The sequence below is a fragment of the Amphibalanus amphitrite genome, unplaced genomic scaffold (genome assembly GCF_019059575.1).
Source record: "Amphibalanus amphitrite isolate SeventyFive unplaced genomic scaffold, NRLGWU_Aamphi_draft 000592F_arrow, whole genome shotgun sequence".
Taxonomy (NCBI): domain Eukaryota; kingdom Metazoa; phylum Arthropoda; class Thecostraca; order Balanomorpha; family Balanidae; genus Amphibalanus; species Amphibalanus amphitrite.
The window spans coordinates 78,950-101,578 of record NW_024882086.1 but is presented as its reverse complement, the minus strand read 5'-3'; the positions used below and the strand labels follow the sequence as shown (position 1 = coordinate 101,578).

At 51.5% G+C, this 22,629-nt stretch overlaps 1 protein-coding gene across 1 annotated transcript; it reads right to left on the bottom strand.

Annotated features, from left to right (window-relative positions):
• Positions 1-8,421: 8,421 nt before the first annotated feature.
• Positions 8,422-11,247, bottom strand: LOC122394447 (piggyBac transposable element-derived protein 3-like). The gene is made up of 2 exons (XM_043391335.1): positions 11,037-11,247; positions 8,422-10,291 (listed from the first exon to the last, which is right to left on the bottom strand). The coding sequence occupies exons 1-2, from the start codon at positions 11,203-11,205 to the stop codon at positions 8,637-8,639; spliced, it is 1,824 nt and encodes a 607-aa protein (XP_043247270.1). The 5' UTR covers positions 11,206-11,247; the 3' UTR covers positions 8,422-8,636.
• Between the last annotated feature and the right edge of the window lie 11,382 nt (positions 11,248-22,629).

The following is a 22,629-nucleotide window of genomic DNA, read 5'->3' as shown; positions in this document are numbered from 1 at the left end:
CTGTTGTGTCCATGGCAGGCCTTTGGTGCCCTTGCTAGGCCTCTGGTGCCCCTGACAGGCTTGTAATGCCCCTGGAAGGACTGTGGTGCCCCTGGCAGGCCTCTGGTGCCCCTGACAGGCTTGCGGTGCCCTTGGAAGGACTGTGGTGTCCCTGGGCCCTGACAAGCCTGAGGTGCCCCTGACAGGCCCGTGGTGCCCTTGTTAGGCCTGTGGTGCCCCTGGCAGGCCTCTGGTGCCCCTGGCAGGTCTGTGGTGCCCCTGGCAGGTCTGTGGCGCCCCTGGCAGACCTGTGTTGACTGGTGCCCCTGCTAGGTCGCTGGTGCCCCTCACAGACCTGTGGTGCCCCTGGGCCTTGACAAGCCTGAGATGCCTGGCTATGACAGGCTCGTGGTGCCCCTGATAGAACAGTGGTGCCCTTGCTAGGCCTGTAGTGCCCCTGGCAGGCCTCTGGTGCCCCTGCTACCCCTGCGCCCGGAGAGGACTATGGTGCCCCTGAAAAGCCTGAAGTGCCTCTCGACAGGCCCGTGGTGCCCCTGACAGGCCCAAGTTACCCCTGCGAGGTCGGTGGTGCTCCTGACAGGCCTCTGGTGCCCCTGGCAGGTCTGTGGTGCCCCCCTGGCAGGCCTGTGTTGACTGGTGCCCCTGCTAGGCCGCTGGTGCCCCTCACAGGCCTGCGGTGCCCCTGGAAGGACTGTGGTGCCCCTGCCCCTAGGGGTGCTCATGGGCCCAACAGGCCCGTTGTGCCCCTGACAGGCCTGTCGTGTATACTTGCTAGACCTGTGGTGCCCCTGCTTCCTGGCAGGCCTGTGGTGCCCCTACTTCCTGGCGGGCCTGTGGCGCCCCTACAAGGCCGTAGGTGCCCCTGACAGGTTTGTGGTGTCCCTGGAAGGACTTTGGTGCCCCTGACAAGCCTGAAGTGTCAAGGACAGACCCTTTAGACGCCAGGGTCAAGTTCGTCGGACTGACAACGATTCGCTTACCTGATAACGTTCCTGGTAAGTACTCACTAATCAGCGTCCACAACATATATACACATAACACATTCATATATACTTGCTTACAATTGGTAAATGTGGTTGTGGGTAAGAGTTAAGATACTGACTAAAAATAAAAAATAAAAAAACTGAAAATGGGGGCACCACCGTGGACGAAATCCGTTGAGTTTTTAATTTTGGGTATAGGTAGGGGCACCACTTCGATTCATGACCCTCCCCTTGGCAGGGCGTATTTTAAGGGATTTTCACTGGGTCGGCAATCACAATTAGGGGCGGCATTTTGCACTCATAGGGGCGGCACTTCGCATCTGAGGGGGCGGCATACCTACTGATATTTAATGACCAAAAAAGACACGTTCGACGGTTCTTTTATAACTCTTTCTAAGTAATGATTTCAGATTCAACCTAAGCTCAGCGGTATTTCCGGGATATAGTTTTATTCTCATCATAATGCGATAAATGAAATATAATTCGATTTTACAAAAAAAAATAATTTTAAAATTTTACCTGAGGTCAAGTTCATGACCTCACCAGAAATAGAACATGTTGCATACCAGTCGATCCGTATCGTCAAGCTTAAAACATTCACGCGTTTTATGGCTCTATCTAGAACAGTGGTCGGCAGGTCGCACGAGTGGTGCCCACTTTATGGGCGCTGGACGGGGCCATTACCCCCACTTGTCATACCTCATTGCTTACACAGCAAGGGTCGCTGATATTCGGCCATATCCTTAGACGTCTCTATTATTCTGCATAGGTATAAATAAAATTCAACACATTTAAACTCTCTTTTTATGGAGAGGGAGAGCGGGTGGAGTAAGGATGAACTCATACATTTTTTATTTATTAGTTACTCGCGTAATGAACAGCGTATTGCACAGATAAGTTCATCCCTCCCTCCCCCCCCCCTCAGTTAATGAATGTGGTTATACCTACCTACTCAAACATTTTGGTGACCCCAGTGACATTGTCATTGAGTTTTTGAAATTTGAATGACCTTCACTCGGTAACTTTCTCTCCGGCTCGGCCGGCGGACAAAACGCAAGCGGAGACAATGCGGGGAGTCCGGTGCTCTACCAACTGAGCTACGGAACAGGCAAATGCTCACCATAGATATACCGACTGAACGATCCCTTTATAACTTCAGCGATTGATAAGACAAACAGTGTGTCACTGTAAGTACATAAAATGTAAGTCTCGAAATTGCGATGTCTTTGACCAAAGGTAAGGACAATTTTGCGACCCTTCCATTAGGTATAAGGAAATGGGAGAAAGTCGGGGCATGTGCCTCTTTTTATAGGGAGACAAATGTCAAAGTTAACGAATTTAAACATCAGAAAACAATTAAAAATGACACACTTAACCCGCGCCCTGCTGGGGGGGGGGGGTGTTTGAACACCCCCCTTGTGGTTTTTCGCGAATATCTCAAAAACGGCGGCGCGGAGCGCCGCCGTTTTTGGTACACCTTATCATGCATCAATTCTACACATGTTGTGAAAATTTCAGACCAAAGTCATTCAAGGTCAGGTCACCAGGTCACTTGAAGTGACCTCACCTCATAAAAAGTTTCAATGTCTGTCAAAGCTACACCGAGTGACCGATCGCTTTGAAACTTTCAGCGATTGCTAAGAGCAATAGCATGTACAAAATGTATATCTCAGAATTTTGATATCGATGACCTAAGGTCAGGTCAATTTTGCGACCTCCCCATTATAAGTCAATGGGAGAAAATTGAAATGCGTCTCTTTTGGACGAAAGACATTATAAACACTCCCAAACACTGAATTACAAGTGGTTTAGACACACTGAACATGAAAATGGTGTCCGTGACCCCTGTTTATGCCCTGAGGTCATCTTAGGTCACGAATGGTATCTAACAGTTTTTCGCAACTAACTTTTGATAGAGGCATGCTAGAGCGATGAAAACACCTTAGATGTGTTCAGCTCGACGATACGGATCGACTGATATGCAACATGACCCTTTCCGGTCAGGTCATGACCTTGACCTGAGGTCAAATTTTCAAGTTGACCTTTCAAGGTCAAGTTATAGTTCATTCGATGCGTCTTGACGAGAGGAATACGATGCCAGTAAAAGTAAGCTCGTACAAGGCTTGGGTCAAAAGTTATTGCAGAAAAACTGTTTCCGAAAAAATCGGCTATTTTTGCAGTTTTTGCCCCCTGCAGGCAAAACCGTTGACGTTAGGTCAAATCTGAGAGAATTACTCAGAAAGGGCGTTAATAGGGCTATCGAATGCGCTTTTCCGCGGCGCTGTAGCTCTATTGGTTCCCGAGTTATGCGTTGGCTTCTTGAAAAATTTTCGACATTCGACCTGGAAATCGGCGAAATTTTGCCTTCAATGACCTCTGGTGACCTGACCTTTGACCTGACCAAAAAATTGACCGAAGTGATTTCGTCATTATTTTTGACGCTCTTTCGAACGCCGCCTTCCGCGTATCGCTACGTGGCCCAGGAGCCGAGTTAGAAGGGGGGGTGTTCAAACACCCCCCCCCCCCAGCAGGGCGTGGAAATCCAGGACCCCCAGCCGGGCGCGGGTTAATCGGAAAAATACCACCCACGACCCCTCGTTATGTCCTTGAGGTCATGTCAGGTCATGGATTGGTAGGCCTCCAGCAGCTTTTTTTTCAATAACTTCTGATAGAGACATGCGATATGCCTGAGCGATGAAAACACCTTAGATGATTTCAGTTTGACGATACAAATCGACTGATATGCAACATGACCTTTACCAGTCAGGTCATGACCTGGACCTGAGCTCAAATTTCCCAAATGACATTTGAATGTCAAATTATAGTTCATTCGACGCATCTCGACGAGAGGAGCGAAGTACTGAAAAAAACGATGTCATAACTTTCGTGAGTCAATAATTATTAAAGTAAAAAGGTTCTTCATTAAAACAGCTCAGTAGAGGGGCGGAGGGGGTCCACTGTCCCCTTTAACCCTCCCCGGCCCGACACGGGTTAAACAAGTTGTGCTCTGGAGGTTAAGTCGTTGATGTTAGGTCAAGTCTGAGGACTTTATAGGAACGTTGAAGAGCTATCGAATGCGCTTTTTCGCGGTGCTGTAGTTCTATTCTTCCCCGAGTTATGCGCCAGTTTGTCAATAAATGTTGAAACAGACAACATTTCACCCACATTTCACCTTTGATGACCTCTGGTCACCTGATATTTGACATTTGACTTGACCTAACCAAAGTACGGTTAACCAACTAACCCAAATAGTTTTGACACTCCTTCGAATGCCGCTTACCGCGTGTCGCTACGTGGCCCAAGTAGCCAAGTTATAGGGGTCGGGAGGGGGGTTCAAACAACCTCAGCCCGGCGCCGGTTAAGGGAAGGCACTATCATTTTGGGGGCGCTGCAGATATGCTAAGGGACGGCAGCATCATTTTGAGGCGCGCCACCAATTTTTTTTTTAGGGCACTTAAACCACTTTGAGGGACACCACCGACACTGTGAGGAGCGCAATTATCTCTTTGAGCGTTGAGGGGTGGCACCATTACATTGAAGGGCGCCATGTGAGCAGTTGACAATGAGGAGCGCCTCCGATACTTAAAGAAGAGACGCCAACATTACTCGGGGGGGGGGGGCAACATCACTTTTATTTTGAGGACGCCACCCACATTGTAAGGGGCGGCACTGTAACTTTAAGGACCGCCGCGGATACTTTAAGGGGCGGCTTCATCATATGGAGGGGCGCTACAGATGGTTAATGGGTGGCAATAGGTATGATATTTAGGGACTCCGATACTTCGAAGGGCGCCACCGTTTGTTTGAGGGTGACATCATCACTTTGAGGGGCACCACCGATACTGTTCGGGGCGCCACCGACACTATAAGGGGCGCCACCGACACTGCCAGGAGCACTTTGACCGGCGTTACTATCACATTTAAGGGCGCCATGAGCACATTGGGGGGCGGCACCATGACGTGGAGGGGCGTTACGGAAAATTTGAGGGGCGGCAACATCATTGAGGAGCGCCTCCGACACTTCGAGGGACACCAGCATTTCTTTGAGAGGCGGCACCTTGACTTTTGAGGAGAAACCACCGACACTGTAAGGGGCGGCACCATCACTTTGAGGGGCGCCACGGATGGTTTGAGAAGCGGCACCATTATGTATATGGAGGGACGCTACAGAAAGTTAGAGGGCGGCAACATTGTATTGATGACTGATGAGTTCCTCCAAAACTTTGAAGGGCGCCACTGACACTTTAAGGGGCGGCACCAGCACTTTTAGGGGCGGCAGCATCATTTTGAGGGGCGCCACCGACTCGTTGACAGGAGACACCATCACATTTAGGGGCGCCACTGGCACTTTGAGGGAGGCACCATCACATTGAGGGGCGCCACCGATACTGAAAGGGGCGGCATCATCTTCTTGAGGGGCGGCATCATCTGCTTGAGGGGCAGCTCCATCACAATGAGGGGCTATGTGGATGCCTAGAGGGGCGGCACCATTACATTGGTAGGTTCCTCTGACACTTCGAAGAGCGTCACTGACACTATAAGGGGCGGTACTAACACTTAAGGGGCGGCAGCATCATTTTGAGAGGCGCCATCGACTCGTAAGCGGGCAGCACCATCACATTCAGGGGCGGCATCATCTGCTTGAGGGGCGGCTCCATCACAATGAGGGGCTATGTGGATATCTAGAGGGGCGGCACCATCATATTGGTGGGTTCCTCCGACACTTCGAAGGGCGTCACTGACACTATTAGGGGCGGCAGCATCATTTTGAGGGGCGCCACCGACTCGTTGGCGGGCAGCACCATCACATTCAGGGGCGCCACCGGCACTTTGAGGGCGGCACCATCACATTGAGGGGTGCCACCGATACTGAAAGGGGCGGCATCATCTTCTTGAGGGGCGGTATCATCACATTGAGGGGCTCCACAGATGCTTAGAAGGGCGGCACCATTACATTGAGTGGGGCTACTAACAGATTTAGGGGCGGCACTGTCACATTGGGTTGCGGGATGATCACTTTCTATAGACGGCTGGTTCACTTTAAGAGGCGGCATTATCATTTTGGAGGGCAGCAGCCTCACTATGAATGACGGCACCTAGCCTGCATGTGCGTGCTGCATCCTAGAGGGGGCGGCAACTGGGTCGGCAAACGGCTGTCACTGGGTCGGCATTCTCCGTGACTGGGTCGGCAATTGCCGACCCAGTTAACATGTTAAAATACGCCCTGCCCCTTGGAGTTTTCCTGGATCCGCCCCTGGTTGGAATAAAGTTGCGCGGCAGCATATTGGGGGTGCGAGCTACCGTCCAAAACTAAGGTAAATTGTCAACAGCAATGCAAAGAGGTGTGTTATTGCTCAGAGTTTGCTTTTTGAAGAATTAACAAGTGATACGGTACGTTAAGAAGGCAGCTGTATTCTTAAAAGGATTGCTTCGAGGCAACTACCCAGAATCACTCACTCTTTTCTAGCTCTGTTTGACTTATTTTCTGTACCATCGACACAGACCACCCGGTGGCAGACGCACCGATGCTGCACTGAAACTTTCCGCCCCGAAAACATGGGATAGCGCACCCCGATCGCGTGATAAAGACCACGCACCTAAAACTTCCCACCGCCCGGCCGGCCGCCCGGCAGATGTCGTGCCGCGCGGTGCCGATAAGGCGCTGCCGCCGGCGGGCGGCGTCGAATTCTCGCCCTTATTGACACCGGCCGGTCGGCGGGCGTAACATGGTCCTCTTTAAGCCGTTTGAGGAGCCCCTAACAGTTAATACTTTTCAAAAAAAAAGGGCATCATTGGACTCAGAAAAGAATACCGCACCACATGAGCCATGAGCCCGTGTACTTTTCCAAAATTCGGTTTTTTTGAACAACCCTACTGCCCGTCGTCAATAAAACAGATGGTGATAAAAAACGGTAAAAGATGATGAAAGGGAAACACACGTGCAGATAAACAGTCATGCTGGCTAGACAGTGTTTTGCTCCTCGAGCAGATGGGTACGCAGGTGACGTCCGAAAGCTCCAGGGGGCAGTCGGGTCAAATCAGGTGGCAGCGAGTTGAGGGCACCAGAGACCCGCCAGGGGCGCCGCCGGCCTCGCAGGGGCACCATGGGCCTGTCAGGGACACCAGAGGCCTGGCAGGGGTACCACAGGCCTTACAGGGGCACCACCGGCCTTGCAGGGGCACCTTGGGCCTGTCAGGGGCACCACAGTCCTGTCAGGGCCCAGGGGCACCAGCGGCCTAGCAGGGGCACCACAGGCCTGCCAGGGGCACCACCGGTCTAGCAGGGGCACCATGGGCCTGTCAGGGGCCCCACCGGCCTCGCAGGGGGCACCACCGGCGGACCGGCCTCGCAGGCATCACGGCATCACGCAGGGGCACCTTGGGCCTGTCGGGGGCATCACGGGCCTGTTGGGGGCACTTTAGGCTTGTCAGGGGCACCACAGTCCTGTCAGGTCCCAGGGGCATCAGCAGCCTAGCAGGGGCACCCTAGGCCCGCCAGAGGTACAGCCCACCGCTAAAGTAATGTAGGGTTTTACCAAACTCAACGGTTGGCTTTGACTGGCGATTGTTTAATGCGAAGTGATTGAAAAGAAGATGTCAATAGCTAAAGTTGCTGCTGCAAGGGTGACGATACATATAAGCTACATTCAAAGTTTCATTGTAGTCTGGCTAATCGTTCCTAAGCTTCAGAAGCAGAACATACCCATGACTGAAACCCCACATTACTTCTGCTGTGGACTGTACCACATGGGCCTGCCAGGGTCCAGGGGCACCACAGGCCTAGCAAGGGCACCACGGGCCTGTCAGGGGCACCTCAGGCTCCCGTGCCCCCCTCCCCCCCCCCCCCCAGATCCGCCAGTGATGCCACACCACGCGAAACACCGCCAACTACCAGCTGCCGCGCCATAAACACGTGCCAACAACAGTCTTTTTTTAAGGTCGACTCTGCTCGCGCAACTTTTGACTGACCCTCACTGCTACTATATTGCTTCCATATTATGCTGTGGAAAGCTTTACTTCACCAAGTGGCTAAAAACCTCCATCAAGGTATATTTTCTTAGCAATTTTTCTGGCGTTTTGGGGGGGGGGCCAAACAGGCCTTTTTAGGCCTTTGGGGGGGGGCCATGGCCCCCGTGGCCCCCCTGGATCCGCCAGTGCCCGTGTTCAAATAAATCTAAAGTTTATTTTCCCTGCCGTGAGACAAAGATCCTTAATAACCCATTAGTGCCCAAGGTCCTTAAAGTGGTGTAAATTGTTTCATTTTTGCTGTATATACTTATCAGGAGTCACTGATTGCCTGTGATTTTTTGGAAAAAATTGGAGATATTTTTTACCTGTTTTTGGGGGTGGCAACATTTGTGACCAACGGGTCAATAAACACCATGAAATGGAAGTTTAACCACTTTTTCTTACTTTTGTTTATAATAACGTCCAATCTTTCTGCGAAGACTTAAAATGTCAGCATCTGTAGTTGAGCACCTGTATTTTACGTTATTACCACACACAAAATCCAACACAAGGTAAAAGATATTTGACCTGCTTTCTTTGATGTCGACAAGGTCACGCCCACTGCGCATTTTTGGGCTTGTTCAGATCATCAGCCATACGTAGGAACCCAACTGGTGCTGATGCCCCTCTTGATCTTCCGTGTGCTCATGGAGTGTGGTACACCTTCATGCACTTTGGGTGTAGTGGAACGGCGCACTTCTCGCAGGACATGTTGGTTCGGCTGTTGCACACCTTGCAACGGTGGAACCTGGTTTTGAGCTCTGCTGGCCAGTGATGTAGACCGTCGTAGCGGAGGTCTTCTGGTGCTTGGTGGCGGCCAGAGAAGCTTGCTGGAGGACGCGGCACCGTGTTCTTCTTGATGAGGACGTACGTGAGCTCCCGCAGGAAGGGAAGTTGCGGTCCCTTGGCATGCCGTTGAGACAGGAGCCAGGTGTTTGTCCGGGCAGCGTCAACTCCCCACTGGAAGAGCGGCCACCACCACTTCTTGCTGCGTATGGTACTGCGGTAGAGAGCAACACACTGATCAAACAGATCCACACCGCCCATGTGGGTGTTGTATGCATGAAGAGGACGGGGCATCTGTACAGCGATCCTGCCACCTTGCTTCTTCACATACCGGCTGGCGGTAACGAGCGGCTCCAGCGGCTCACAGTTCGTCGCCACCGTCACGACGCGATTGTCGTTCCACCGCACAACCAGGTTGTCACCGTCAGACAGCCACTCCATTGTCCCACGCTGCTTCTTCTCCAGCACCTTCTTGTCTGAAAATGGAGCGCCACCAAGCCTGTTTTCGCGGACGGTTCCACACCCGCCAAGACCCATGTCCGACAGCACGTCCAAGAGCTCGAGTGATGTGAACAGGTTGTCGAAGAATATAGCATGGCCTGGTGGGACGGCGCACTTGTTCAGCAGGCCCAGCACCACGTCAGCTCCCTTCCCCAGGCCCGTGTCAGCCAGTTGGGTGTCGGCCCCACAGTACGGTTCCGCATGATAGAGATATCCGGTGGAGGCTGCCAGACACCACAGTTTGTACCCGTATCTTACAGGTTTGCCCCTTATGAACTGCTTGGTGCTGTGCCGTCCATAGTACGGTACCATTGTCTCGTCAACGCTCAGGTTTCTGGTGAGAGCTGCCGTCTTGAATCCGGCGTTCAAGTGCTGGAAGTACGGACGTACCTTGTAGTATCTGTCCTTGCTGATGTTGCTGTTGTCCGCCAGGTGCAGATTCTGGAGAAGTTCAAGAAACCTGTTCCTAGGCATGAGCTCCTGTGCCCACACAGATGACACATCGTCCTTTGCAGACCACAGATGTCTCTTGTTGTGCGTCGTTCTATAGCCCGTCATCATCATCACACCGATGATTCCCAGCAGTTCCTCCATCGTCATGTTCAGTCGTCTTCCGTGTTGCGTCGCGTACAAGTTGCTCTGCTCCAGGATATTTTCCAGCAACTCTCTCGTGAACATCTTTTGGAACAGCTCACTTGGAGATGTGTCACCGACTTCTGAAGCATCGTTAGGGTCGCCAGCAGACAGTTCAACCCGAAATGTTGGTGGACGGTGCCTCCAGTTCCTGACCTTCTTCCTTTTAGGCCCTTTGACAGAGGTACATTGATCCGGCTCTTGTGTTGCAGAAGCAGCGACGTCACCTGATCCCTTTTCGTGTGTCCCATCGCGAGGAGCTGGAGACTGCTCCCCCGTCACTTCCGCTGATGTCCCCAGGACTCGGCGTGGGAGATGGGTTGTGTCACCAACGGTTTCGCCATCTGACTTGTCGGAGTCTTCGTCGGTATGGGCGTCATCTGCAACGAGAGAACCATTGACTCTGTAAGCTGCCCTAATTCCTCTATTACTCCTTTACTGCCAGACCTAATCACGAAAGGGATGCCTCGGGGTAAAAGCAAGACGTCTGCTGGGAATACAAAGGCTTTCCAGACCACCTTCGCTACGTTGATTTAGTAGTCAGCCGCAAGCTCGTTGATGTGAACCATGCCAGTCTTGCAACATCTTACCGTAATATACTTTGGTATATTTGTGTACGATATAATTGCTGCCACAGAAAATGGAACTCAGGAAGGCAGGGACCCCTCCCCCCAACCGTCCACAAAAACGTCACACTGACTAGAAGGCGCTGTTGCATAAACGTTCGCAAGGAAAACACTAATCATTAACCTTTGAATATGACAGGCTTAGGGTCATTTCACAATACTACTGGTAAAGTAAGTCAGGTAATGTGTAGTTTTGTATGTGAATTCGCACATAATTACGAGCTTAGACGCAAACATCGGTAGAAAAAAATTATCCGCAACCGACCCTCCTATAGTATAAGGCCGCCAGGACGATGTAGCTCTTTTACTCTGTCCACACGTGTAGAGAAGTGCGTAAACGTAAGTGCGACCCTGTATTTTATCAATCATTCTCCTCCCATCCAACAACAATGCTCACTCATTCACACTACGCTGTAATTATGCCCTACTTAGTATAGTCTGCCTACTACATATACCCCTTCTCATCCCCATTATCCACAATTTCCGAGAGCCCACTCACCCTTTTCGATGGGGGGCATGAGTATAACATCGATGTGGTCCTCGACATCTTCATCTTCAAGCCAGCTGTCACTCTCCAGAAGGTCCAATATCTCATTTGCCGTGAGCCTGAAATGTGAAAAAGTCATATTTATGTTGGGTTTCTGCCCGTTGGTCACATTTGTTGCCATACATTATTTGCACGTGTGCCAGACAAAACAAAAAGCAAATGGAGTGAAACTAATAATTACAGGTTCTAAATAGGTTTAAATTCCACCCATACGACGTGTGAGAAATGATTTTTCTGAGAAAATATGAGTTTACTTACGGTTTTTTTCGGACGCGGTCCGACCGAGCTCCAATCGGCGCCGACATCTTGCTGACAATGCCGAGATAGCGTCGCTTGTGAGGTTGCCATGCGCAAAATAGTACTGGGATCCTCCAGCTGGAAGATGCCTGAACGCGGGCGAAGTGGACCTTCCCAAAAGATGAAGCACATTTGACCGACAAAAAATCATTAACTTTGTGGTCACAAATGTGACCAACGGGCTCTAATGGGATAAGGATTGGTCAGGTCATGAAATAGACTTTTTACCGCAGTGCAGTCAATTTTATAACACGAAATGCTTCTGCTGATTTTTATCTTGTCTTGTCCACTGGCGGATCCAGGGGGGCCACGGGGGCCATGCCCCCCCCCCAAAGGCCTAAAGTGGCCTGTTTGGCCCCCCCAAAACGTAAGAAAAATTGCTAAGAAAATATACCTTGATGGAGGTTTTTAGCCACTTGGTGAAGTAAAGCTTTCCACAGCATAATATGGAAGCAATATGGTAGCAGTGAGGGTCAGTCAAAAGTTGTGCGAGTGGAGTCGACCTTCAAAAAAGACTTGTTGGCACGTGTTTATGGCGCGGTAGCTGGGAGTTGGTAGTGTTTCGCGTGGTGTGGCATCACTGGCGGATCCGGGAGGGGGGGGGGGAGGCACGGGAGCCTGAGGTGCCCCTGACAGACCCGTGGTGCCCTTGGTAGTTCTGTGGTGCCCCTGGACCCTGGCAGGCCTGTGGTGCCTCTGGCGGGCCTAGGGTGCCCCTGCTAGGCTGCTGCTGCCCCTGGGACCTGACAGGACTGTGGTGCCCCTGACAAGCCTAAAGTGCCCCCAACAGGCCCGTGATGCCCCCGACAGGCCCAAGGTGCCCCTGCGTGATGCCGTGATGCCTGCGAGGCCGGTGGTGCCCCTGCGAGGTCGGTGGGGCCCCTGACAGGCCCATGGTGCCCCTGCGAGGCCGGTGGTGCCCCTGCTAGACCGGTGGTGCCCCTGACAGGCCTGTGGTGCCCCTGCTAGGCCGCTGGTGCCCCTGGGCCCCGACAGGACTGTGGTGCCCCTGACAGGCCCAAGGTGCCCCTGTAAGGCCTGTGGTACACCTGCTAGGCCTCTGGTGCCCCTGACAGGCCCATGGTGCCCCTGCAAGGCCGGCGGCGCCCCTGGCAGGTCTCTGGTGTCCCTGACAGACCTGGGGTGCCCCTGACAAGCCTAGCCTGTGGGGCCCCTCACAGGCCCGTGGTGCCCTTGTTAGGCCTGTGGTGCCCCTGGCGGGCTGGTAGTGCCCCTGCTAGGCCGGTGGTGCCCCTGACAGGCCTGTGGTGCCCCCGGGCACCAAGGGGGGTCATGACCCATGTGGCCCCCCTTGGATCTGCCACTGGTACATATTATATTGATTTGTAATGGCGTTATGGCTTATGCAATATGCAATTGCAGGCACTTGGTATCCCTCACTTATCCCTCATTGGGGGCTCTGGCGGGCTCCTGAGGGCCCACGTCTATCTCCGGGAGCCCTAGACAGGCTCCTTTGGGTCCTTTCAGTCCACTATAGCATAAGAGGTCTCCATGCGAGTCCTATACATCTGAGAACGTACCCTGACGTCTGAGGTACTCAACTGCAGCTCCAATGGTCTCTTACACTGGCGGATCCAGGGAGGGGGCATTTAGGGCCATGCCCCCTTCCCAGAGGCCTAAAGTGGCCCGTTTGCCCCCTCCCCCAAGCGATAATGAAGCACAGTTCAATCAGTGCCTGGCCCAGGAGCCGAGTTAGACCACCTCCCGTTTTACCACCTCCCGGCCCGCAAAGGGACCCAAGCACTGACTAGAAGCGGGTTAACTGGTCGACAAAAGCAATAGTAAGTGTTTACAAAGTAATATAAAGGCATGGGTCGGGTGAGCTACCATTTATATATTTTTATTTTTAGTTAAAAAAAATATTCACAGTGTCAGGGCTGTGACGAAAAATAAGTGGCCTAAATCCGATGAGAAAACAGGATTTGGGGGTACCCTAGGTTTGGCTTCTGCATGAGTTGGCCCCCCCCCAAAACGCAAGTCTGGATCCGCCAGTGGTCTTGTCACATTTACGAATACATGTTGTTCGTAATTGTTTTTTTTTATGTTGTTTCATTCAAATCTGATAAATCTGTAATTTAAGCCTATGAATTATGATACATTGCATTCAATTTGTACCGCCGAACCATGGGCCGCTCCTTATACCTACATTCATGTGAGTTCATGGAATCCCGATTCGGTGAAAATATGTAGGTCAATGATTGCCCCTTGCCCTTCGTTATGCATCAGTCCCACTAAATATCGCGTTTTTCTGCCTGTCTGCTCCGTTTGATCTCCGTTCGACCGCCAATGGGGCTAAATGCCGGTGGGCGGTGCGGCACCTCGTGGTCAGCGCTTTCGGTCTCATTGACCTTGAACGAGGCCGGGTATTTAACGCGGCGCTGCCTTCGGCGCCTAACGGGCCGGGAGCCCCGTCTGCATTCCGCAATGCACCGCGGGGTGTCCGTGCGCGCTGCGCTGTACCGTGTTTACCCCTGAGCTCCACTCCGCCCCTCTCCGGCCGGCGGCGCTGCGGACTGCTGTTAGCCGGGGGCCATTTCAGGCCTGGCTGCGCTGTCGTGCCGACGGGGCGCGGCACAGTCTCACGCGCCGCCAGCCGCCCTTGGCTGGTGCTCCGGCCGGCGCGGCCTCGGGCCGGATGACCCCGCCCCACGGGACCTCCAACAGGGCACACGGGCGCATCCCACACCCCAGGCAACGCGTGACGGGGCGCTGCCGGGTTCAAGACCGTGTCGGCTGCTCCTCAGACCCGGCGCGCCTCGCAGCCGATCCATCCTCTCGAGGACACGGCGCGCCTGAATACAAAGAACGGCGCAGGGACACGTTCGCAGGCTCATTGGCGCGGCGCGCGGTTCTTGTCCGGGTCAAACCACCAATGGCCCGTCACGGGCTGCCCCGCGCCGGCGGCAGCTGCTCAGAGAATGGGTCGTTGGGCGGCGGTTATAGGCGGCGCCGAGTCGTTCTGTCGGCGGCGCGCGGCGGTGTGTCAGGCTCCGGTCGTCACCGACACCTACCCTACTCCACCCCGTGACCGGTCGTGACACTGACTGACCCGAATGACCGACCGGGACTTCAGCGAGACTTCACCGAGACGGTCCGCCGAGACAGGTCAGAGATACGCAGCCGCTCACACTTTTAGAAACAACTCAACCCCAGAACATCAGAACAACAGCTCACTTAATCCAAGTATCTAAATATACATACCTACGTTCTGATTAACACCCAATTAAAACATCGCAATTGCATAACCAGTGTGGCTGTTATTCTAATTCGCACGAATAAGCGGTTTTTTGTTACGTTTATCAAGCTGATCAAACGGAAAACAGTTATTCGACACCCATAATGTGTAGGCATATAAATACGGTAGCTTTCGGGGCAGCTGTGGTCCATTCCTTTCAATTTGCAGCTGCCACTCGGCTGAGCCTATACTGAAGCCGAATTCCGGGTCGGAACATGAATGGACCGACCTGTGAGCAGTGTTCTGGTATATCAACACTGCACGCGTGTATTCCATACTAACTCAGTAATGATGGGAGCTGTCGTTGTAAATTGCCTCATAACTGCACAATCCATGCGAGATCTCTAGGCCCCCACCGACACCCATCATTGAAACGGAGTGTTCTTCCATGCAGCTGCGTTAGCGATTCAGATAAAGGGAAGGTGGAGAATATTTAGCAATGGATAGCTATAGGTAGGCATACCTAGGGTAGACCGGGGCAAGTCGCTCCGCCGAGGTAAAACGCCTCACCGATGTTTCTCGGAACTGGCAAGGTTCTGGGGAAACATCCTCTCTTCTATAAAACGTGCACTATACGATCATTATATGAGCAGACTGGAAAGAAATTGTGATGACTCTTTAGGGAGATATAGCCGAAAATGTGTTTTTGGAGTGATTTTTATGTTTTGTTGTCAGATTATGCATCATGGCGTTCTTTTATCGTCCACATCAGGTTAACGACTTTTATGTATTTTGAACAACTATTGTCTAACGCTTATAATGCCGGGTTGGTTCGTGTTAGATTATGTCTTCCTGGAGTGCAAGGCGTTGTTCTCTGACCGAACTACGTGATGGGGTAAAACGCCCCAGTAGGTCGCGGGGCAAAAAGCCCCATGGGGCGTTTTACCTCATGTGTTGTTCGGACTACCCACTTCCTAATGTTCGGTAGCTGGCGAACGGTATGTTTCTATGCATTTATATGTACTTTTCTCAGCAACTGGATGGCAAAGGAAGTATTTTGCTAACATTTACATTGTAATAATTTATTATTTGGCCTTGTGAGGCAGGTGAAAAACCTGCTCATACAATAGTGTCGTAGCTGAACACCTGATAGGATGGAAGGTGCTAACTTCAGTGCCGTGCCTCCCAAGGTCTAACGGACCTTTCATATAAGATTTAGTCAACTAGCATGTTTAATCTTTAATCTAGAGTATGGGGCTTCTTGCCCCAGGCCGTGGGGCGTTTTGCCCTGGGGTTGGGGCAAAACGCCCTATTTGCAGTTGCTTCACAAATCACTTCCTAGCTGGGAGTCCGATCATAAGTGAATGAATTTGAGGGGTGGAATTTAAAGTAAAATGTCCAAAGAACGCATTGAGCACAAATTTGGCCTTTCAGGTGATGTGGGACAAAAGTTATGTAGCAAAATAAATTATCTGGGGCGTCTTGCCCCAGGCTACCCTACTTGTGATGTTCTGTATAGTTCATAGCTAGAAGACAGTAGAAGTTCAGTATAAGGTAACGCTCGCCTTGCGTCTCCTCATTGTGCCTAACAGCCATGGCACATTCAGGCCGCGCTAATTTTATTTTGCTCATGCTATAAAACTAGACATTGCAGTACATGGTGATTATGTATCATTGGCGTATTGCACAACGACAGGCACTTATGCCCAGGGCTGCGGAGTCGATAGATTTTCGGCGACTCCGACTCCGACTCCGACTCCGGCTTTCAAAAACCAGCTCCGACTCCGACTCCGACTCCGGGCAGAATTGTCGACTCCGACCGACTCCAACTCCCGACTCCGACTCCGCAGACCTAGCAGGGCTGCGGAGTCGACAGATTTTCGGTGACTCCGACTCCGACTCCGGCTCGGGTTTCTAAAATCGACTCCGACTCCGACTCCGACTCCGGTCACAACTGTCGACTCCGACCGACTCCGACTCCGACTCCGACTCCGACTCCGCAGCCCTGCTTATGCCATCAATGAGCATTGTATTACGAAATGTCTCGGGCAATTGGCAGTTGAGGTTAACCAGAAAACCAAAAGATGATTTTTTATGATGATGATGACTGTGCGAAGACGGTCCTCGTGTTGCGGTGAGGGCAAGATCCCACACAAAGGAATTAAATCATCCCAGCTGGATGAATTTATTCGTTACCCACCTTCAGTTCAGCTCCATAGATCCAGTTTCGGAGGCCAAAATGAGAATCACTAGATGAGGAAGAAGAGGAAAGGAGAAGAGGATGGAGACATGCAATTATACATGATCTTGTGCCGTAACTCCAAGTGCTCTTCCCGGTTGTTTGTTTGTTGTTTGTTTTGTTGGGTTAGGCCCTTTCGGTCGACAAGACCATTGCAGAGCCGGAAGGATGATAGGAATTAGGGGGAGACATTGGTCTGGGCAGGCACCCTAGTGAGTCGCCGGGGCTGAGCCTGTCCAGAGGACAGGCCACCCAGCCCCAAGGCACTCACTGCACCCGGCTACGGGGTGCGCTCCCTCAGGAGCAGCGGCGCCGCTCCAAGGGAGCAGCCCGCATGAGATAAAGTTGCCTGTCCAGCCCGGAGGGGGTTGCGGGGTGGAGGAGAAGGATTTCTGTATCCTGAGGATAGAAGCACGGAACGGTGCTCTTCCCGGCTCCCGCTTGTATCGTTATTCTTAACCGTGTAACTGTTCCATTGAGGTTTCGTCGCAGCTTCACATTTCAGCTGCCAGCTGCCGTGTGCTGCCATCTGGCTGATTGTAGATGTCGCTGTCAGCGGCGGTGGTTCAGGAGATTACGTGACAAAAGATCGTAAGACAATAGATCGTATGGAAAAAGATCGTAGGAAAACTATCGTTAGATAAAGATCGTATGCTGTAAAAGACCGTAGGGCAAAAGATCATAAGCAAAAGATCGTTAAGAAAATGGTCGTGTGCAAAAAGACCGCAGCAAAATGATCGTAAGATGAAGATTGTATGATCGCACATACCTACATTAATTTATCCGGCACATATACAACGCGTTGCTTTTAGGTGCCATTGAGCCATCTAAGCTCTGACACATCAATTTATGCTTGAGCTTACGACGGCCACTTACGACGCGGGCACAGAAATTGATAAGCTTTGTATGCGCTGGAGTTGGGTTGCAGTTTGCACCATGCGAATACCTACCACATTTTGACAGAATGATCTTTATCTCATACGATCATTTGGCGTACGATCATTTACCTTGACGATCTTTTGCGAATACGATCTTTCGTCCATACGAACATTATACTGTCCGATCTTTATCCCATATGACTTTTTGGCATACGATCATTTTCCTAGTGACAATCTTAAGTGAATACCATCTTTTGTTCATACGAGCATTATGTCGCACAATCTTTATCCATTACGATCTTCTGCATACGATCAACTTCCTGCGATCTTTATCCATTACAATATTTTGCATACGATCAACTTTATACGATCTTCTGCCTTACGATATTCTGCATTACGATCTTTTGTCTGGTTACCGGTTCAGGGTGTCCCGTCTCATTCACTTGTCGGCTGACTCAGCACCCCTGCGGTGTACCGGACGCTGATAAGTGATATAGCACGTTCCGACTTCTGCAATCTACGAGCTGCACATGACCGATAACCATATTCAGAACTGATCAAACAGGTGGCCCGGGTAGTCTTCCGAGCAAATATGAGGCCAATCGGTATGCGGCACCACCATCAGTTCGATAGGATAGTGAATAGAAACTGGGGCAGTCAACCGCATCTGACAATACCAGCCCTACTAATTTTAATCCCATGCAAGATATATCTTGACAAAAATGATCAAAAACATTTACTTTTATGAGATTCTACTCATATTCACTTACATCACGACCATTACAAGTACCGCGTCGATATCTAAATTCTACAGTGTCAACTCGTCTTTGACTCGATACCAATATCAGCAGGAAAAACACTAGCGCTTTTGGGTCAAACAAATGCATCCGATAAACAATCTAAACGTCCCACAGATACTTATGTTTTGTATTTCGGTTATGTGATACTATTTATGCACGAAGGATAAACACATAACCAACTTTATGCATGGCCGCTGAGTTCTCATGGGGAACATGGTTGTGTCATCGATTCTCGTTGAGCACGTCTTAAACGGCACAGTAAAAGGTCATAACAGAAATAATCGTTTCCTGATTCGTGATCACGGAACTAAAGGTCAATTATGCATGCCTACCAATTTATCACATTTATTCACAGTAAAGCAATGAATATTGCTACGTTTCTGTTTGCAACCATACAATGTCAGAAATGATCACTGATCAGCGATTGCAGCGGTACATGATATCGATAAACCTAACCTCCTAAGGTAATAAAGGTAGCATTCCTTTTCTGACAATGGCCTCTTACCTTTTTAAGTCATTAGTGTCTCACGTAAACCAGTTATTGGTATATAACTCATAAATTGACCTCAACGATCGAGTATAATGCACGGGACAATTTACGGTCGGCATTTTGGCGCGGCTACCGGCGCCGCCGGACGCGATACTCGGTCACCGAGCATATCGCACCCGAGGCCGATAACCGGTGACTCAGTGACCTCTTCAGTATGCCCCCCCCCCCCCACCCAGTGACCGTCATAGGTGACCACTTCAGGTGACCGCCCCCGTGATCGCCATCCTCCCAGGCGCGGCCCGGTAAACACGGCTCCATTAGAGGGGCGCTCCATTAGGGGCGGGCCCCGTCCGTTTCATTGACGGACGGCCGGCCGCGCGCGGTGCGCAGTGCGTGCACGGTGCCTTCCATCGTGCGTCCGGGCGGCCCGTCCCGAGTCGGCCCTCCATTGACCTGTTGTGGTCGCTAATGCGTCCGGAACAGACTGGGCCCTCGGCGGCTCAGTTGTTGAGTTCCGGCTGTTGCGACCAGTGGCGTAGACAGGGGGGGGGGGCCATGGGGGCCATGGCCCCCCCCCCCTTTCCGCCCAGCCGCCCAAATGGCGCCCCAATCAGCGCCGACTAGGCTGATGCCGTTTTACAGAGGGAACATGAATTAAAAAGTGATGTGCAGGCAGGGACCGAACTCAATATCTCTATGGAGGGGGGGGGTGCCTGGACACCCCAATGTTCTCCAGGGCACCCTAAATAGGACCTGAGCCCCCCAATGTTGAAGGGCGCCCCTCTGGAAACCATAATATTCCGAACCCCCAGGGTCGCTGGCGCCCCTGAAGAGCCGCTGGCACCCACCTGAACGGTCCGGAACAGTCGCCCCATTAAAGGTTGATGGCGCCTGGCAGGGCTGCGGAGTCGATGGATTTTCGGCGACTCCGACTCCGACTCCGACTCCGGCTTTCAAAAACCAGCTCCGACTCCGACTCCGACTCCGGGCAGAATTGTCGACTCCGACCGACTCCAACTCCCGACTCCGACTCCGCAGACCTAGCAGGGCTGCGGAGTCGACAGATTTTCGGTGACTCCGACTCCGACTCTGGCTCGGGTTTCTAAAATCGACTCCGACTCCGACTCCGACTCCGGTCACAACTGTCGACTCCGACCGACTCCGACTCCGACTCCGACTCCGACTCCGCAGCCCTGCCCTCCAGAGCACCCGGCGCACCTCTGAAGCTCCCCCAATCAACCCCATCCAACATCGATGGCGCCCCGTGAAACCACTGGCGCCCCTCTAAAGCACCGGCGTGCTTCTGAAGATCCGAGTCGTCCTCATCCGAGGTCGCTGGCGCCCCTCAAAAGTCCCTGGCGCCAATCTAAGCGGAGATTACAGCTGCCCCATCTTAATTAAGATCGATGGCAACCCTCTGAAACCAATGGCGCCCTTCTAGAATACCCGGTGCCCCTCTGAAAATCACATTCGCCCCATCCGAGACAACACCCCTTGAGACTACAGTCGCCCCACCCAAGCTCAAGGTGCCCCGCCAGAGCGTCCGGCGCCCTGCTGAAGGCAACAGTGGCCCCATCCATGCCCAATGGCGCACTCAACGCCCTTCTAAAGATCACAATCGCCCCATCGATCCGAGGTCGCTGGCGCCCCTCAACAGCCATTGGCGTCCACCTGAACCGGGACTTCAGTCGGCCCATCTTAGATCAATGGCGCCCCTCTGAAAATCCTAGTCGGACCATCCAAGATCAATGGCGCCCCTCCAGAAAGTCCGACGCCCTACTGAAGGCAGCAGTGACCCCATTCAAGCATTGCCCCCCTCTAGAGCACCCGGTGCCCTTCTGAAGATCACATTTGCCCTATCCGAGGTATTCGGCGCCCTCCAGTAGTCACTGACGAGTGACGCCCATCTGAATGGAGACTTCAGTCGCCCCGCCCCATTCAAGATCGATAGCGCCCCCTCCTGAAATCACTGACGCTAGGCAATTATTTGACAATGGGGCTTTCTCATCGACACCTAGGGCCCTTTTCAAGATGCTGCAGCCAGGCGGCGCTGAGCTGGGCTAGGATGTGCCAAGCGTTTCTTATAAGGCAGCCTCGTTAGTGCCACCCCCTCGTTGCGATACCGCCCCTCAATGCGACGCCGCCCCTTCACCGACCACCGTACAATGCCACCCCTCAATGCAAGTGGTGCCCCTCGGCGCAGTGCCGCCTATTATTGCGATGCTGCCCCCCGCCTAGCAGTGCGGTGCCGCCCTCAGCGTTCGCGTTTTTTTTCTAATTGAACTTGCTGGGGGTGTTTGAACGCCCACTTCAAACTCAGCTTGTGGGCCACGTCGAGACAAGCAGTATAGGCGGCGTTCGAAAGAGCGTCAAAAACTATTACAAAACTACTTAGATCATTTTTAGGGTTAGGTCGAACTGGTCGAAGGTCAGATCACCATTCGCCAGAGACAACCGAAAATCAAATTTCGCCGATTTTAACATTTTCGACAAAGCGGCGCTCAGGATTCAGAAAGAGATTGAGCTACAGCGCCGCGGCAAAGCGCATTCGATAGCTCTTTTTATGCTCTTTCTTCTTAATCATCTCAGATTTGACCAACGGTAAACGTTTTAGCCTCAAAATATATGTTTTCGCGGAGGACGTTTATCTTTAATACCTTTTGGCTCAGACCGGCACGAGATTTGACTAGAATTTGACACTAAAAGGGCATTTTGAGAATTTCACCTAATGTGAAGGTCATCACCTAACTGGGAAACATCATATTGCATATTTAGTCGATCCGTATTGTCGAGAAGGAAAATAATTATACCTTTAAGGTGTTTCATTGCTCTACCATATATCTATCAAAAAATATTGTCCAAGAAGTTAAGAACATCTGGAGACCTTTCATGACCTGAGATGGCCTCAGTAACATAAAAGTGGTAACATCACGAGTGAAATTTTCCGATTAAATGTGTCGTTTTTACCGTATACCGATGTTTGAGGGTGTTTTCGTTCAAAAGAAGAGCATTTCAATTTTCAGCGCCGCCGTTTTTGGTACATTTGTTCATACATCTTTTCCACACATCTTGTGAAAATTCCAGACCCGGGTCGTTGAAGGCCAGGTCACCAGGTCACGTCAAGTGACCTTACCTCAGAAAAAGTTTAAAGGCTCGCTATAGCTACACCGACTGAAGGATCACTTTTGAAACTTTCAGACATTGATAAGACTAACAATATGTATAAAATGTTCATCTCTGATTTTTTATATATCTGTGACCTAAGGTCAGGTCATTTTTTGAGACTTCTCCATTACCTGTATAAGTCAATGGAAGCAAATTGAAATGCGCCTCTTTTGGACGAATGTCGTTCAAAACCCTCTCAAACATCGGTTCCTAGATAAAAATAACACACAGAATCGGATAAATGCACCTGTGACCCTTCTGTGTGCCCTAGTGGCCATCTCAGGTCATGAACGGTCACCAGCAGGTTTTTGGCTATAACATTTGATAGTGACGTGCTAGAGCGGTGAAAACACGTCAGATGTGTTCAGCTCGACGATACGGATCGACTGATATGCAGCATGACCCTTTCCGGTCAGGTCATGACCTTGACCTGAGGTCAAATTTTCAAAATGACCTTTCAAGGTCAACGTATAGTTTATT